This window comes from Vollenhovia emeryi, unplaced genomic scaffold (genome assembly GCF_000949405.1).
Source record: "Vollenhovia emeryi isolate VEMERY1.0 unplaced genomic scaffold, V.emery_V1.0 DF939144.1, whole genome shotgun sequence".
Lineage (NCBI taxonomy): Eukaryota > Metazoa > Arthropoda > Insecta > Hymenoptera > Formicidae > Vollenhovia > Vollenhovia emeryi.
Window position 1 is genome coordinate 677,731 of NW_011967222.1, and position 15,996 is coordinate 693,726.

The 15,996-nt window shown below is 35.1% G+C and overlaps 2 protein-coding genes across 3 annotated transcripts in view; one reads left to right on the top strand and one right to left on the bottom strand.

Moving 5' to 3' along the window:
- The window catches only part of LOC105566484, a 19,817-nt gene extending 9,318 nt beyond the window's left edge, over positions 1-10,499 (top strand). The window contains exons 3-19 of one of the 2 annotated variants that reach the window (XM_012020532.1): positions 1,297-1,350; positions 1,895-1,955; positions 2,291-2,431; positions 3,150-3,231; positions 3,368-3,468; positions 3,817-4,421; positions 4,488-4,643; positions 5,204-5,244; positions 5,313-5,486; positions 5,568-5,694; positions 5,827-5,894; positions 6,011-6,391; positions 6,548-6,769; positions 7,415-7,420; positions 8,207-8,571; positions 8,804-8,857; positions 8,938-10,499. In XM_012020532.1, the coding sequence (XP_011875922.1) occupies positions 1,297-1,350; positions 1,895-1,955; positions 2,291-2,431; positions 3,150-3,231; positions 3,368-3,468; positions 3,817-4,421; positions 4,488-4,643; positions 5,204-5,244; positions 5,313-5,486; positions 5,568-5,694; positions 5,827-5,894; positions 6,011-6,391; positions 6,548-6,769; positions 7,415-7,420; positions 8,207-8,571; positions 8,804-8,857; positions 8,938-9,208 (2,909 nt within the window). In that variant the 3' untranslated portion in view covers positions 9,209-10,499. The remainder of the gene's footprint in view (positions 1-1,296; positions 1,351-1,894; positions 1,956-2,290; positions 2,432-3,149; positions 3,232-3,367; positions 3,469-3,816; positions 4,422-4,487; positions 4,644-5,203; positions 5,245-5,312; positions 5,487-5,567; positions 5,695-5,826; positions 5,895-6,010; positions 6,392-6,547; positions 6,770-7,414; positions 7,421-8,206; positions 8,572-8,803; positions 8,858-8,937) is intronic. The other variant, XM_012020533.1, reaches the window with a different exon arrangement.
- Positions 10,500-12,419: 1,920 nt separating this feature from the next.
- Positions 12,420-15,949, bottom strand: LOC105566486 (DNA endonuclease RBBP8-like). The gene is made up of 7 exons (XM_012020539.1): positions 15,754-15,949; positions 15,493-15,683; positions 14,610-14,661; positions 13,120-14,277; positions 12,951-13,050; positions 12,760-12,859; positions 12,420-12,698 (listed from the first exon to the last, which is right to left on the bottom strand). Exons 2-7 carry the CDS (start codon positions 15,596-15,598, stop codon positions 12,643-12,645), a joined length of 1,572 nt encoding a protein of 523 aa, XP_011875929.1. The 5' UTR covers positions 15,599-15,683; positions 15,754-15,949; the 3' UTR covers positions 12,420-12,642.
- Positions 15,950-15,996: the final 47 nt, after the last annotated feature.

Consider the following 15,996-nt stretch of genomic DNA (forward strand, 5'->3'; position numbering starts at 1 on the left):
TATAACTTTTCTCGTAAATGGAGATTTATGAATTAAAAGTTAGAAATGGATTATCAATAGAATAAGGAACCTAAGCACCAGAATTGAAAAAAATGGAAGTTATAATTTACAAGAAATCGCTTAAAAATAGAGTGGAGTTCCATATTTCCACTCCGTCCTCTAATTATTCAAACACAAATTGTTCATAATTTGTCGAAAATGTCGACTCGTTTCTTATTAAATTGATTAAATGCACTCCGTATTTTTGCAGTCTAAGCTTTGTTTACGCACTCAAGTACACACGTGTATATTTAATTGTATGAGCACGCACAATCATTTAGCCCTGTAATTTTTTATGTATGGATTTTATCCGACATCAACCCAGTGAAAAATAATTCGTCGATCGACATCGAAACGATGTTGAATCGATGTCGATTTGACGGTTTCGACGTTGATTCGACATCGTGTCGACGTCGATTGACGAGTCATTTCTCGCTGGGAAGCCGATATAATCAATCACATTCTTAGTTTTACAAGGATTTAATTTAATAGTAAATCACGTAATAAGAATATAATAATATTTACAAGACGAATAATTTATTTTCGAAGAGGACAAAATAATTTAAAACACTAATTGAGAAGAAAAGCAATCAAAAACTGTACGGAGGCTGAATGAACAGTGATTGACAAGTTATTAAACATTGTAGAGAACTGATTAAAAATCGTAAGAGAATCAGAAGTTGATATCAATCCGATTTGAATCTCTTTCTTCTTTTCTTACAAAGTTCCCTAATAAGGAATGTCAAAATTTATACAATTTTCAGTGAGAAAAATGCGCATGATAGAAATACATGCGCTTTAAGATGATATGCATATGTAGAAGGCGTTTTCTTCAGAATCGCCCGTGACGTTAAACGCATCAAAGCTATTCCTGGCAATTTGCGCAATTAAATTTAATCTGTCCTCAGACTAAATTTTCTGCGCGCCGTGAAATATTTATACCACGTTGTATACAAGTCGCGACGCAGCAAGCAGGACAATTGTTTCACAAGCAGCCACCTTCGGGCAAGACGAAATCCGATTGCACAGTGCACACCGATGTCAAAATATTTGTGCAATCTAATAGGACATATGCTTGAATCTACATTCGACCCGAATACTCGGAATTCATATGACAAAGCTAATTAATTATTACAGTTTGGAAGTACACCTATACACACATACACACTCAATACCTGATTCGATACCTCTCTTATACAATGCATATATGTACCAAACAGTTTCTCTTAACTCTTGGCATAATCGTTCTGTTTTCAGGATGTTTATACAGCGAGGACGTATGCGATCCCCAAACGGAAAAGTGTTTCAACGGTAATAATTAATAGAAAAGTTCCCTATTACGAGATAGGTTTCTAATATGACGTAGCTGGTTTTCAATATCCAAATTCAATCACAAATCTGTTTCCGCAACGATTACGCGATCTAACAATGAATTTTTCCACTAAGCAAATTTCACTCCAAGGACAATAAATTCATGGTCGACCCAATAGATGATATGCCTATTAATTTAGCAGAAAACCCGCTATCTCATCTTAAGATCCTATCTCATAATAGGGGACTTTCCTCTAATAATTTTCTTTAATTCAATTTTCATTAATTGATTCTCTTTAATTAACAACCCAATGAACACTAGCACTACCTTTACACAACATAGATGTAACTACTACAAAGTGTGTTTACTGATAACAACAAAACGAAAAGACCTTTTTCTCTTGTAGTTTTTAATCCCCTTTTATTTGTGCACGTATCACGAAAAAAATAGATGCAAATAAAGTATTAAAAACAATTTTTTACGAGCTTTCATTAAGTTTAAGGAACATAAATTAATTATGTTAATTAATCATCATTTTTTCAGATCTGGCATTTGGAAAATGTATACCCCGATACGCGAATCTAGAAAATGACGATTTATATCAGTAAGTTAATGATAAAAATCTTGTCCTTAAGATTGAGATATATTTGTGGCACCTATGAATTCATTATCCATGCTGAAATGTCTACATTTCAAATGTCAACTGAGATTATACGTGTATATGCGAGCGCAATATATATGAATCGAGGAAATTGAATCCTCTTTCAATCGGTTAATTTTATCGTCGGGTCGTCAAACGGTCTCGCTACTTCGTCTTTATCGTCTTTATCGTCTATATTATCGCACACCTACGTAACATTTTAATGCGATTGGCGCATAAAGTGCGGCATAATCAATGCATTATTGAGGTGTAATACAACTCTATTCTCTATCGCGCAGATATAATCTTGATATCGGCGAACTGGAGCTGCTACAATCGGTGAGACGGCAATTAATGAGACTGGAATCTGATGGGTACAAATGGAAACATCCCTTTACACAATGTATTGTGCAAACCTTATTGCATAATCTCCGATACGGGTATATTGCTTTACTAGACCTTGTAGCTATAAGCCATAACGAACTGAAATTTGCCAATGGAGCTTTGTGTATGATTATATAGAATGTGAAACAATATAATTTTAATATATACAGATTTCAGAGGCATCTTTTCTCTTTCTCTCATTATGTAAAATTTTTGCACAGTCAGTAAAAGAGAAAAGTCATATGCTTTGTGCATACCAATAATTACTTTTCTAAATGGAATTCTCTAAATCAAAAGAAAGAATAACAAAAAGGATTTTAAATATTACATTACAAAAACTTTTATGCCGAAACATTATTGTCTCGTAGTTGAAGAAGGGTGGCAGTATCTTTTGTTTTTGACATTCAAAATTATTGGAAAACAGTTATAAATTTGAAAAATTTCGCAAAATTTTCAAAATTATTATACATTTCAGAAAATTATTGTATAAAAGAAAGTTCCCTATTATGAGACAAATTCCTAATATGAGATAGCAGGGTTTTTGTTCAATTAACAAGCATCATCTGTTGGTTTCACCATGAATTTATTGCTCCTGAAGTGAAATCTGTTGGAAAATTCATTGTTAGATCGTATAATCGTCGCGAAAAAGATTTGTGATTGAATTTGAACGTTGAAAACCTGCTATTGTATCTCACATGATAAGGAACTTTCCTCTATGTGTATATCTGTCAATATCAGGTATTTCATAAAACAGAACTTGAAAACGTTTTTCAGACAAAACAATCTTCGTGATTTTCATATCTGTGAATATTTGAAGAAACCACCCCTCGATGAACAAAGTGAATTTATTGATGAGGTCAGTATAAATTGTGACCTAACGCACATCGATGTATTTTTTTCGATGACAGTCATCGTTTGTGATTACTTCTTGAAAATATGCAGCTGGTTGCAATATTATTTAATGGTAACGAACCATTATCGATTTTTTTTAGATGGTTCCAGCGGTCGCTTTACTGAGAATATCTGCGGACAATGAAAATCCTGAGAGTAATTTGGCCGACGATCTGTATCGTCCCATAGACATCGAGAACAAGTAAGTTTTATGTTACTTCAAAACAGAGATTGATAAAAATGATATAAATATGTTACAAGTTACTAACATTACAATTGCATTAAACTCAGAAGTAACAGTTACATAACATCTATATAATAATTTCCTACTCAACAAGATAAATGTAATATAACACTCATGAGCTTTAAAAGAATAAAAAGGATAGAATGTATACTTATCAAACACACGTCAAGTAAGAAATTTAATATTTACCAAAAACGGTTCGATATTCCTTTATCTAATATTTCTAAACTTTTTAAGCATATTGATTTTCTGTGGCAAGCAATAATTGTTACCATGTAATCAGAAACGCATGAAATTTGTTTACAGTTCTGGATACATGAAATGGCGTAATAGCGAGAGCGATCGGGCTTCGATCATTGATGAGAAATACAACAATGTGTACGGAAAATCACTGAACGATATGCGCGAGCAATTTTATCCGCCCAGAACACGCCGGTTCAGCTTCGATGATTATAAAAACGATGTTACCGAGTCACTTGAGGATACTTTGAGAGACGAGACATCGAGGTCCGGGGATGACTATGAAAATACTTATGACACACAACTTTTGTCCGCCGATGATCTTGAATTCTTACAGAACGAAAAGTCGCCAGATTACACATTGTTGAAGCCCTCCGACGACGACGACGACGACGACGAGACAAGTGAGAGGGAATACGAGAGAGTATTCTCTAGGAAGTATAAGCATCGAAAGAAACCACCGCTCCTCGAGTTTTCCAGCGATGCTGATGCGAAAAAGACAGAGATCGAACGTGACGAAGATCTCAATTATGAGAATGGCGAAATTGATGAAGAGAACTCGGGAGAGATCGAGAGACCCGATGAGGATATTTCTTCGAGGATACGTAGGATATACACCGAGGGAGGAATCGTACGACCCACGAGATATAAAATTACATCCGATGCCAGTGGTGAGTTTTACGTTGGAATAGATTGTTTAAATATCGTGCTGCTAAATTGAAATGCGTCTGACGCAGACACTGTGCACGACGAGATGTATGACGACGATTTAGACGCACTTTTATGGAGACGAGAGTTGGCTGGTTTTAAGCGCAGGGAACGGCTAGACGTTAAAAAACCTGGACCGCCGTTTTCGACGAATAATTACGCATTTAAAACTCAATCTCCAGCTAGTAAGTAAAGTATTCTACCTAAACCTGCGTTTAATTTATATTTCACGACCAGTTTTCCTATTATTTCGAAATACCCCAGATAGCCAGTATACTCAAGCAATGTATGGAAGTAAAATGCCAGCAATACTGATGCTAGCTCTTCGCTAGGAATACGAATTCAATGTTTGAGTGATTTAAGTACAGCTAAAATAATGTTAACATATTGTCGTAGTTGAGTACACAGCTAAAGAAAGAATACATCGAATGGGCATACTGTTAAAAAAGAGTTAGCATACATTGTTTTCAATCGTTTAACAGATATAAACATATTAATATCTATTACATCTGGTCAAGCACTTAATGCTAGCATGTTTGGATCATGCAAATGTTTCATTTCCGACATTAAATGCTAGAAAACAACGGACGACATAGATGCAGAGCATGATACTAACATTTTTGTTAGCAATATGAAAGCAACTTGTACTCACACTGGCTATCTGGTTCATTAGTATCCCAAAGACGCAACTCACAAAAATTGTCACTTTGTTTCATTTCGATTTATTATGCCTACGCTCTTGCAGTTCTCCTTGACAAAAACTATTCCGAGACAAATAATCAGGACGTAAGTATAATCAAGCTGAGATACTTGGCCTATTAGATTGTAGACATTACAACGACATCGTATTGTAGAATAATGAAGTATATGCACCATTGACTAAGAAGGAACTACACACAAGCGATAATACGTACAAAACGAGCAATGGTGATCCAGAAACTTACAAAAATGTCGACTTAGATTCCGTCTACATCGTGTTTGCGCAGAAGTTTCATAACTGGGATAAAGGAAAACACGTGGTTGCTAAGGTAGAAACTATAATTTGAAATATTTAAAAAAAGCATTAATTGCAAATAACCTTTTGTGAACCTTTGAATGTAAACTTTCAGGTTGAAGAACTCCTAGAATTGCCTCCCGAAACGTTAAAAAATGTACGAGTGGGCTACGCAGAAGTAACGTTCACAGTTACTCCAAATGAGAAAAACTACAATGCAACCGACGTTGTTAACAACATTGGTATGATAATTTATCGTCTAACTCGTAAATTAAGGTTTATGTGAATATGAATTATAATAAAAATACGAATATTACATAAGATGTGAGATACAAGCAAATCCGTGTGCAAAAACAAAATACATTCTATTTTAGATAACATTCGTGGGAAATTACAAAACGCGCTAGGAATTGAAGTTATTCGAGCGGGTATAGGTGATAAGGTACTGTAACAACCCACATCTCTTTTATCAACAAATAGAGTGTTTGAACAATTGCCAAATAAACATAATATTACCTAATTTGCTATTATTATCAATTAGAGTGCACGGTTTTACAGGTTAAATTACCAGCTACTCTAGAAGTAGTCAGAGAGAGGGAGATGAGTTCCAGTTTTATCGGTGCATTGGTAGCTGGTGGAGTTGCGGCTGCGATCACAGCTGCAATAGTCACGCTGATAATTGCGCGGCGCCACGCGAAATACCGAGCGAAGCTTGCCGGGCTAGCTACTCCGGATCCAGAAGCGTCCAAGGACTATCAGGATCTATGCAGAGCGAGAATGCAGGCGAAACAGCCGAATGAGAAGTTGGAGTCGCCGCGTATCACAAGCCTGTCGCGCGAAAACGAATCCAATCTGCCTTCCAATCGCTCCAGTACATCCTCCTGGGGCGAGGAACCTGCTCTTTCCAATATGGACATATCGACCGGTCATATGGTTCTCGTAAGTAAAAAGGAGAAAGAAGAAAAGAACGTTTTAAATTTTAAAAAAAGTTAAATACACCGTTTCGGATTTTTCGTTGCGCTTGATCCATTTGGTGAATCGCTGTGCTACTTCATGTTCGTACTTCTCGCTCTATATCAGACTCGTACTTTGCAGAGTTATATGGAGGATCACCTAAAAAACAAGGATCGCCTGGATCAAGAATGGGCGGCATTGTGCGCCTACGAAGCCGAACCATCGTCCACGGAGATCGCGGAGAGGGATGCGAATATCAAGCAGAATCGTCCCGGCGCGGCACTTCCCTACGATCACTCTCGAATAGTCTTGAACGATCTCGCAAACGCCAATAATTCCGACTACATAAATGCTTCCACGATTGTAAGTAACCGTACGATATGTATATCTCTCTTGTTTCATCATTCCTTCAATGAATCCTCCTGAGGCCTGAACATTTTTCTTTTTCAAAACTAAATATGTTTCATATCTCATTGTATCAAAAATAATTCGCAGAACATCGGTGAATAATAAGAAGATTGTCGCTCTTTCATTAAAGTCTCATAAGAGTAGAGAAAAATCTCCTATTATGAGACAGGATCCTAATATGGGATAGCGGAATTTCTGTTAAATTAATGGGCGTCATCATTTGATGCCTATTATCAATTTCTTGCCATTGGAGCGAAATCTGTTTAGTGGACAATTTATTGTTAGACTGTGTAATTTCATATTAGAAACCTATCTCATAATAGAGGACTTTCCTCTACGTATAGTATACCACATGGACTGATACCACAAGATATTAGATTGTCATAGCGTTGTGTAAACTAAGATTCAGGAGGATATCATGCTTCAATTTGCGAAAAATTCAGTACATGATGGAATGAAAAATTTTCTAATTATTCCATGTAATAGTGGCAAGGTAACTTGTGTAAAAATAAAATTAATATTTTCGTTTTCACGATAACGTTGCTGAAATACGTACGACATTCGGTTTTCCGGCTGCCACATCGCAATATATGCGTATAGAAGTCGGTAAGTTTTATAGTCGACGGGCATGTCAAGTTGATCGTTTAAAAATTACAAAATCGTTTCTCGACACAATTTGTAAGGCTGGCGCTTGCGGTAGACATCTTTTTTTTTTAATGCATCGTATTCGTAACACGAGCGAACGAACTGGCATGTTTATTGAGCAAGAGCTTTATATTTTTTAACTGCACAATTTACAATGTGTCGCCACATTATATTTGATCTATATATTCGTGTTTTAAACGAGAACCTCGAAGGAAAAAGTAAAAACCAGCGATAGGAATTTAACGTGACACGTTGTTCGACATAATTTAAAATAACCATACTTTCCAAAACGTTTCAATAGAAAAAGAGACAAGGTCATGGTTTCTTTACAGGTATTGAGTGCAAACTGAAGCAATTAAGTTGATCGAAACTTTGCTTTTTTTTAATAAGAATCACGAAGAAAACAACATACGATTTTTTTTTGTTTAATAGAGGAAAGTCTTCTATTATGAGATAAGATCCTAATGCGAGATAGCGGAGCTTCTGCTAAATTAGTAGGCATCGTCTGTTGGTCCCATCATGAATTTACTGCCCTTGGGGCGAAATCTATTTAGTGGAAAATTCATTGCTAGGTTGTGTAATCATTGCGAAAAAAGATTTGTGATTGAATTTGCATGTTGAAAACCTGCTATTAGAAGCCTATCTCACAATAGGGAGTTCTCTATATCTAATTTGTCATTTACTGCGGGAGCACTTATTGAATTTTGTCGTCAAATCCGTAGTCGTAATATCGTTTGTTCGTTGCAGACGGATCACGATCCCCGAAATCCGGCTTACATAGCCACGCAAGGGCCGTTACCGCAGACTACGTCTGACTTCTGGCAACTGGTTTGGGAACAAGGCAGCGTGGTGATTGTGATGCTGACACGACTTACTGAGGAAGGCCATGCCATGTGTCATCGTTACTGGCCCGAAGAAGGATCGGAGCTTTATCACATCTACGAGGTACACCTGGTGTCGGAGCACTTTTGGTGTGATGATTATCTAGTGCGGTCTTTCTACCTGAAAAATCTGCGCACTTGTGAGACTCGTACCGTCACGCAATTCCACTTCCTCTCCTGGCCGGAGAACAGCGTACCGTATTCCACAAAGGCTCTGCTCGAGTTTCGTAGGTTCGTGTCACATTTCTGACATCTCTTTTAAAAAATTATCGTTTATATTTATACTTTTATTATTTGTTTTGCTTTCAAATAATTGTTTTGCGTTTAAATAATCTCATTGCCTATTCTGTAATATTGTATATAAAATCCGATTTTACTAAAATATAGATATCCAATCTTTTATTTGCATTAAACAATGTCCAGAAATAATCTTTCAATTTATCTCGATTTTATCTCTTTCTAGGAAAGTTAATAAATCGTATCGCGGTAGGTCATGCCCGATAGTCGTGCATTGCAGGTAAGTACATATTTTTATATTATTTAGATCAATTAGTGTGGCGATTGTGCGGTGTATTTTCATATTTGATCATCTTATAGTGATGGAGCTGGACGAACCGGTACTTACTGCTTGATCGATATGGTTCTAAATCGTATGACGAAGGGAGCGAAGGAAATCGATATCGCCGCTACTCTGGAGCATATTAGAGATCAAAGACCAGACATGGTTGCTACGAAACAACAGTTTGAGTTCGTCCTGATGGCAGTGGCAGAAGAGGTACACGCGATTCTCAAGGCTTTACCCGTGTCGTCAAATGAAAAATCCGTTACGGCTACCGGTTCTTCGCCACCCACGAAAACGGAACAGTGAGGCTAAAGCTGCGACGCAAATTTAATCCTAAACGGTATAAAATAGGCAAGCTGATAACACCTTTTCTGATAGATTTAACAAGATTTAATTCTAGTAGATTTCATAGGAATCTTGTTATATCTTCACGTTTATTTAGTTTATGAAAGATTCAAAAGATTCAATTGTTTTCCTAAGCGATTGTTGAAGCTCTGTTCCTCATGATTCGGTAACATTCTTGTAGGAGAAAATCTGATTGTGTATATCGGCTCTTTTATACTCTTCAGGGTTAAAATAATTGTAATCGAGATACGAACGAGGGATAAAAGGTATCTATTCTATTGATTTCGATGTGTCATAAAAAAAGCTAAATACTTTCACTAGCTGTTTACTATGATGTATCCTATTGGAGTAAAGAGTGAATCAATCGGTTATTTCATTGGAGTTTTCTACACGCTCGGCATTTCCCGATTGAGACGCACCTTCGCGTGATTAGTTTTAGAGTGCACCAGTCGTCGCGAGCTTCTTTCGTATTCCGATTCCCCAAAAGAATGATAATCAATTTAAACTCCTATGATGAGAAATATGTACCCACATACATATAGTCGGAGAGACATATTAATTTAAATACCGTTTTAATTTTAGTACAATGTGTAAAGAAGAGGAAAGTGAGCGATATACTTGTATATGATAAGACAGCTTGAAGTGTACATACTTTAAACGTGGTACATGAATTTTAATCTTTTCTTTACCGTTATTCCGTGAGATGGTACTGTTTTATTACATCGACTAATCGCGTAACGTCCCCTTCCGCTCATTCAAACGCGGCCTATTTCAAGGGTCAAGTACCTGTAGACAACAGACAGACAGATGGACATAGCTAGGTGTCCGAGGCAATGTATCAGTAACTGAACGATTATTATACTGTGCGATCGATCGGTGAAACAACGGAACGTTTTATACTGGTAGAGTCTAACTAGCACCTCGATTTATTATTATTAAACGCGGCCGTTTGAGATCGAAGTTTAATTTGTTTGATATAAAGATTATATTCAGTATATCATGGACTGACGACCAGACTGGCTGCGTTTAGCACTAAATATGCGATGTGAATACGGGTTGGGATTTTTGTCTGCCGTGGGACAAAATATATTGTTTTTTGTGGACAAAAGTCTAGGAAATATTTATATATAAAATCATCTCTATCGGGAATTTTATCGGATTTCAATATCTAATTAGAACTGTATCGTACCCCATACAGCACCAAAGCTTTCAGAAACATTTCAGAAAACATTACTGCAATGTTACAATGTTTCTGAAATGTTTCTGAAAGCCTTGGTGCTGTATGGGACACTGATTCAGTCCAACCATAATTATTTAATTTATTTTATAATGTAAAATACATTTGTGAAAAACAAGACGTTCCTGTTATATGTTATAAAAACACTTGCAAAAGGATGAGATTTTTTTACGTGTACATAATTTGTGTACACTGATTGAATTATATTAATTTCTATGTATCCTTTGATTAATGTGTTTTAAAATAACTTTAAAAAGGAAGGAATGAATGATTTTTCGACCTCGAATTTGTTAAATAATAAAAACAGCGTAAACCAATCAGCTAAGTCAATTGCACCAAAATACGTACGTGGCAAAATGTGTATAAAGGAGGAGGACCGACAAGCCACGATTTCGGCCCCCTCTGAATTTTCTTGTAAATTAGCAGAAACAATACCTTAATGCATAGAATACTAAATTAAGCTGTCTCCAGCCTAAACGGACATGTTCAACGTAATTCATGATTTTCAGGCAAGTTGTATAGTACTGCACAAAATACCCACAAATACGAATTTCTATGTTTAAACCAGATAACGATTACGTTGAACATGTCCGGTTAGGCTGGAAACAGCTTAATGTAGTGTTTTATATATTAAGAGAAATTGTTTCTGATAATTTACAATAAAATCCAGAGGGGGCCGAAATCGTGGCTTATCGGGCTTTCTCCTTTACTTTAGTGAAGCTATTTACAGAGTTTTGGAACATTTACTTCCTAATTTTATTTCCTTCGTAAAAAAAGTGAATATTTTATATATTCATTTGATAAACGAATTATTCGCGAAAGTATCAAATACGAGATTTTATTATACAATTATCAGATATATTTTTTAAGTAGATACACGCGAATGATCGATCGGACAGTCACAAACTATTATATCAACTTGCAAGAAAAAAAAACAAAAACCGTGTATATTTATGATACGAAATGATCTAGTCAATCGATAATCAACGTTTTTTTCCAGTATTTGGTATAAGAGAACCGGTAATGTGATTTAATGTTTTACAATATTGTATTGTATTGTGTGCGCGCGGTCGCTTTGCTGGGAAATTATAGCTTGATGAACGTGATGTTAAACGATACAGAATATACACGTAAATGTACTTGCAGATAGGTATATTACTATTTTATCACTGTTTGGCGATTAAATTCGTATCAAAACTTTGGATATAATTTTACTAGTATTATTTTCTGCGATTGTATTCTATACATATCTGCAACGTCTATTTAATTTATCGAGAAATATGAATTTTAAAAAGTGAAGATGAAGAAAAAATACAATTGTTTCACAGCGATGCGTGACGCAAATATTATTTTAGAGAGGACTTGGAATAGCAGGAAACACTAATGTACCTTGAAACTGTGTCAAACTTCGCTTGATTACCGCAACTAAGTTTGATTAGCCTTCTTTAGCACCGACTGACTCACAAAACAAATTATATATTTTTATGTAAAGGGATGACTATATATATATAAATATAAATGATATAATTATATATAAATCTATACTATGTTACCCACAATATATAATACTATATATATGTTGTAAAATAATAAATCGATCTATGTTCAAGCCATGAACACGTTTATATTTCCTTCCGTTCATATTTTAACGTGTATATTATATTCAATTGTAAACATTTTGTACAATTACTTAATATTAATTTTTATCTTAAGATCTTTACAAAAATAGAATACTTTTATATTTATCAACTAATGATACTTAAAACACATTGTTATTATCCACATCACACGATGAATAGACAACCCATACAGCACACATGTCTAAAAGACATCTTTTAGATGTCTTTAAGTCGTCTTTTAGATATGTGTGTCTAAAAGACGACTTAAAGATGTCTTAAAGATGTCTTTTAGACATGCGTGCTGTATGGGAAAATTCTATTTTGGAATTGTTGAAATTCAATTGTTTCTTACTTGAATGAAATATGTGCAGAGTAATAAATAATCGTAACGAACAGAATAAAAAAAGTTAGAATAAGAATAACAACGAATTAGAATAAGACAAAGAATTGTACATACACGTTACATTATAATAATGTTGCTGTACTACGAACCATATTGAAGTTTGAGAATCAAATTGGCATAAAGACACATTTCGGCTTCAATTCTGTCGATAGGTGCATGACAACGTCTCAGGAAATTCTGGATTCCAAAAACCTTTAAAAAGATTACATTTTATTACATAACATAAAAAAAGCGATGAAATGATATAGTGTACCTTCTGGTGTGTTTGGTCGCTCATATTTGTGTCGATGTCGTGAGCATTGATTCTTCCTTTTCTGTAGTTCTTCTTTCGACAGCGACAAATTCTCATAATACTAAAAATCAAGTAACATCACGGATTACGTTTTATGAAAAAAAATACCTGCTTTTTGTACATATTTTATATAATTATACTGTTAGTATTACCTCTTTGCATTCCCAGCAATCCCAGCCGTTTAACTTCGCCCTGTCGGCTTTACATCTCATGTTAAGCTGCTCTGTAAAATCTGTTTTCCTTTTTGGCAATCTGTAAATAATACTTTCATTAGATATATAAAAACAACTTACATCACCATAATTGTTAAACGATATTTACACATTCAACCTATCAAATAACAACCTTTTTTTAGGTGGCTTGTTTTCTGTGTCGTTCAAACTGAAATTATCCATGTCAATTTTATTTGCAGCTTCTTCTGCAGGCAGATAAAAAGTTTCGTCTTCTGAGGTAGAGTCATTTATATTTTGAATGGGTACATTATTTGTTAATAATTGATCTTTCTTTCGAGCTTCAATAAATTTTTCAACTTGAACATCAGTCTTCTTGTGCATTTTTATTGGTGAAAGATAATTTCTATTATATTTTAACGTGTCAACTGCAGTATTCATCAAAGATTTAGCACCTTCCATTTGCGTATGCTTAGGTGAAGGACAAAACCCAAAATCTACATCTACTGTCTTTAAAGCAGCACTAGGCCCTGAGTATTTATCTTTAGTCGGGGAAAATTTGTTCACGTGTTTTACAGGAACTTTCCTCTTGAGTCTCAAACAACGTTTGACTTTAGATATAACATTTCTTTGTGTAGGACTGATTTCTATTACGTCTTCGAAAATTTCACTAGTATTATTTGTAGCATTATTTCCAGTAACAGTTGCGTCTGCAGCAGTATTTGCCACAGAAACATCAACAAAATTTCGTTCTGTAATTTCTGTATTTTGTAATATATTAGCCTTATGTCTGTTTACATTTGAAGACTGTTTCAGCTTTTCGCCACTCTTGACTGGACAAAATGCAAGCCGAGACTGTTTCAATCTCTTTCCATTTGGCAAAAATGTGGTCTCTACATGGTGCGTTGTACTTAATTCTAATTTGTGATTACACTTTGAAGAAACCTTTTTCATGTTATCACGTGTATTTATATTTGAGGCTGGTTGCGAGTTATCGCACACTGCTTTAGGTGAACGCACAAAGTTCTTTGCAGAATTGCTACGAGTCCTTGAAACTGTTCTAGAGAATACTGGACTTCTTGGCGGACTATTTTGGTCGGCACTTTTACGCAATGATTCACTTGCATCTGTAGAACTAGTTGTCATATCGTAATCCAAATTAATAAGACTTGTATTCATTGTATCCAATTCCAATAACGGGATATTACTTTCTTCCACATTAGCGTTACTCGAGTGTTGGGACCGTAGGGACGTTGCTTCATCATTTGTTTTCATAGATGTAGTAACTGTCGCTTGTGATGAAGAATACCTACGAGAAATCATACATTTTTCATATACATTGACAAAATGTTGTTGAATTGTATTGAATTCCAATGAAACTATGTGAAATTTGAAAGAGGGATCCGATAGCGCACATCACCAATTGGTTAATTTAATATAAAATTTTCTGATTGGTGGTTTACTAAAAAGTCCCTAGGCTGCAGCCAATATAAAGACCTGTGTCTGCGATGCTTAGGTCCAAGTGGATTTGTGCTAACGCGGGACCCTCTCAAATTTAATCACGATTAAATTAATCGAAGACAGTTAAATCGGCTCTATAAATACAAATGACATATAAACACGTAATATTTGTATACTTACACATTATACTCTTGACATTTTTCCTGCAATTTTATATAATCTTCCCACAAATCTGTGAAACAAAAATTATATTAAGTGTATATATAAACCACTTGTATTAGTTGTATATTGATGCTGACGCAATTCATGTTAACATGTTACAAACGCGGTTGAATTTTTTGAACCATATATAATATGTATGAATAATAATCATATATAATAGTCATTTAAATATCCAACTAGGGGTAATTAAGCTATAAATAACTTAATTTAGATCGTAACACATTAAAATTTTGGCGCGCGCTTTCGCGAGAAAATTCAGATTAAAGTGATATTGTGTTATAATTGGTCAAATCTGAAATTTCATAGCATCACATGAATACTCCATAGCCAATTAAATGTTCCATAACAGCATCTTTAGGTAAATTCAAGACGGTCTTGAATATAAGATCTGAGTCTAGTTTACACCGATTATTTGATACGCGTATCAAATTGTGTATTTCAGCCGATCAGCCAATGACTAAATCCATTTACTAGTTACTTATTATTTGATACGCCAATTAAGCAGTCTGTGTAAACTAGAGGCCTATGAATACCGGCCTTAGCATTATGGACAGGCCTTAATTCAAATAATTGACTGCAGGTGGCAGCACAAATATTTTTTGCGGCTTTTAAGCTTAGTTCCTTCTGTTACTTCTAGAGGGCAGAAGTTTCTATATAAAAGTTTTCCAAAGTATTTAAACGTTTACAACTTTAAATTGTATGAATTTGACGACTTCAATAACACATAACTTCGTGTAAAACGGTATAAAAATTAAGTAATAATAATTATTTTAACACTATTGTAATATTTATCAGGAAAAAGTGCGAGACACAACCGTTACAGTAATTATTATATACTTACTTTGATAATGTTCAAATGCTTTTTGCAAGATTCCAATGTAGCTCTCCATTGCTTTTCTCGCAGTCTCGTTATAAGTTGGACACTCGAACTGCAGAGTTACTGACATTGTCGTTAACGGAGCACGCTTGTATCGTTACGGAGCAACACGTGTAGCTCTCCCGTTTCTTCGGCGAGTATCTACTTCAATCGCTCTAGAAAAGTCGCAAATGTGTTAATACAATCTATTTTCACGATTTAACTTCACTAGTTGGCTATACGAACTTTGTAACTTTTCTTTGTATGTACAGATCGCACGTTTCGACGTGTTTCACCTTCCGCCATAACAGTCACTGTACATACAGTCTATAGTTTATGCACAAAGTGAAGATGTCGTGAAGTTCAGGACCGTCTGTTGGTGGGCACCAAAAGTACAATTTTGGGCGATTAATTTTTGCAAAGAAAAAAAGAAAAGTATAGCTTGGAGAGTCATAAAAATATTCATATAGCACTGATCAAATTCGGAAA